General features: G+C 57.6%; 1 protein-coding gene across 1 annotated transcript; it reads right to left on the bottom strand.

Annotated features, from left to right (window-relative positions):
• LOC144276460 (claudin-4-like) lies at positions 1 to 630 on the bottom strand. Its single transcript, XM_077836538.1, has one exon. The coding sequence runs from the start codon at positions 628 to 630 to the stop codon at positions 1 to 3; it is 630 nt and encodes a 209-aa protein (XP_077692664.1).
• Between the last annotated feature and the right edge of the window lie 1,858 nt (positions 631 to 2,488).

Raw genomic sequence — 2,488 nt, 5'->3', positions numbered from 1 at the left:
CTATACGTAGTTGCTGGCCGGCACCGACCGAGCAGTAGTGTACTTGGCAGAGTAGGGTTTCTCATTCCGGGGGGGGCAGCTGCAGCAGAGCAGGGCCCCCCCGATGAGCAGGAGAGCAGATGCAGCCCAGCCAATGTACAGGGAGGCCCCCAGCTCTCTCTTCTGCGCCTCAGTGACCATGGGGTTGTAGAAATCCCGGATGATGTTGTTCGCTGACCAGGAGACGGGGATGAGGATCATGATGCCAGCGATGATGAAGATGATTCCAGAGACGATCATGACCTTGGCTTTCGCAGAAGCATCCTCCACACAGTTGGTGCATTTCCCTCCAATGACGGCCAGGAGGAGGCCCAGCACGGCCAGCACGATGGCGATCACCACCAGGGCACGAGCCGCCTGCAGGTCCTGGGGCAACGCCAGCATGGAGTCGTAGACCTTGCACTGCATCTGGCCCGTGCTCTGCACCACGCAGTTCATCCACAGCCCCTCCCAGATGATCTGAGCCACCACAATGTTGTTCCCGATGAAGGCCGTCACCCTCCACATGGGCAGCCCACAGCACAGGATGGTGCCCAGCCAGCCAATGACAGAGAGGGCCATGCCCAGCACCTGAAGCCCCATAGAGGCCATCACTCCCTGATCTCTGCCTCGCACAAGCCCCGACAGAGCTGACTGGTGTCCTTGGAAGTGGAGATGCAATGCTCCACGGCTGGACCATTTGGAGAAGTTATAAACCTTTGCAGGGGGTGGAGTTTCATCCCCCTTGCTCCATCCACTTTGCACAGACAGAATGTGTAAAACCAGTTCCCCAGGATTCCTGGGCTCTGCATTCTCATCACAGCAGTGGTGCCCCAGGGCAGATTACAGAGGGACCAGCTCTCACGCCCTACCAAGGAGGCTGCTCCCAGGGGCACATAGCTGGGCTGCCTTACAGCTCCCACCATTTGTCCTAAATTAGGATTTTTCCCAGCTTTGCTAAAGTCCCATCTGGAAAGAGCACCCCCCCGCCTCCTCCGATGGTGGGGGGAGCAGGCTCTGCAGGCGGAGGGGAGGAAGCTTGAAGAGAGGGTCTAAGTGCTGGAGCAGGATTCTGGGCTCTATTCCCAGCTCTGCCACTGACCCACTGTGTGATTTTGGCCATGACATGTGATCCATCTGTGCCTCAGTTTCTGCCCCCAGTAGAATGGCGCTCCCGGGGGTCACTCCTGTTATAGGGTTGTGCTCTCCACAGCTGTCACTTCTGGGACGCTCCCCACTATTAGCACAGCCCAATGTTCCCTCTAATTTTTGACAGGCCATGTGCGCAAAAAATGTGTTCTGTGCAAATTTCTGTATGCGAGGTGTTTTGCTGTGTGCGCGGGGTTTAGGATCCGTGTGTGCGCACACCCAGCTTAGAGGGGACAGTGGCACTGTGCACTGCTGGGAGCCTGTCACCTCATCCCACCCAACCCCAGCCGACAGGGGTTGAGCAGGGGGTTGGACTAGATGACCTCCTGAGGTCCCTTCCAACCCTGATATTCTATGATTCTATGACAGAGCACAAGCTGCTGCCCTCGTTTGTACCAAGGCTGGTTGTTGACAGCATCCAAGTGTGAATCAGGCCTCAGGGATGCGGTGTCCCCAGTGCGTCTGAGAGCCCCAAACCGGTCTGAGCTGCTGGCTGCTGCAGAGAGGAAGGGCTGGGGCAGATCCCTGTGAACAAGCACTGCACACAAGAGCTTTCTGTGGACTGTCATTACACAGCATCCCTCCCTTCCTCCTCCCCAGCACAGCAGTGTCACACAGCACTTGCAGCCACCACACTGCCCTGCTGTCCCAATCGCTGACTCAGCCCAGAACGCTCCTCACCCTCCCTGCCCAGAGAGAGGCTGGGGGAGGAACAGACAGACCAGGGCAGGGAGTGGTGCAGACCTGCCTTTTGCCCTGGGGCAGCTGGGGCTGATAGCTGGGCTGTAGCAACCCCTGAGGTCTGCAGGCAGCTACCACCACCCATGGGCCTGAGAAACTACACCACACCACACCTGGCTGAGAAACCCTTGCTATCAGGACAAAGGCACAGGAGGTCATGGGCCTGGCCCAGGAGGGGTGTTGGGGAGCCCAAGACAGATCTACTTCCCCACCTCGGTGCGCTCATTGGGAGAACAGCTAGTTACTGCTGACTCACGGCCTTAGCTTGGGCTGGGACACAAGTGGGATCTTATGCTGCTTCTGAAGGGAAATCCACTGCAGGGGGAGGGATAGCTCAGTGGTTTGAGCACTGGCCTGCTAAACTCAGGGTTGTGAGTTCAAACCTTGAGGGGGCCATTTAGGGATCTGGGGCAAAAATTGGGGATTGGTCCTGCTTTGAGCAGGGGGTGGGACTAGATGACCTCCTGAGGTCCCTTCCAACCCTGATATTCTGTGAGAAGAGACAGCTGGGTCCCAAGCTGCAGAGCCACCAGCTGGCAATGGAGAGGGCACAGGTTCTTGGGGAAATAGAAGACAACAG

This window comes from Eretmochelys imbricata, chromosome 17, assembly GCF_965152235.1.
Source record: "Eretmochelys imbricata isolate rEreImb1 chromosome 17, rEreImb1.hap1, whole genome shotgun sequence".
Classification (NCBI taxonomy): domain Eukaryota; kingdom Metazoa; phylum Chordata; order Testudines; family Cheloniidae; genus Eretmochelys; species Eretmochelys imbricata.
This window is presented reverse-complemented; position numbering and strand designations above follow the sequence as displayed.

What these genes read in the sequence shown, in the direction of transcription:
- LOC144276460 (XM_077836538.1), bottom strand. Translation starts at nt 630, where the DNA reads ATGGCCTCTATGGGGCTTCAGGTGCTGGGCATGGCCCTCTCTGTCATT.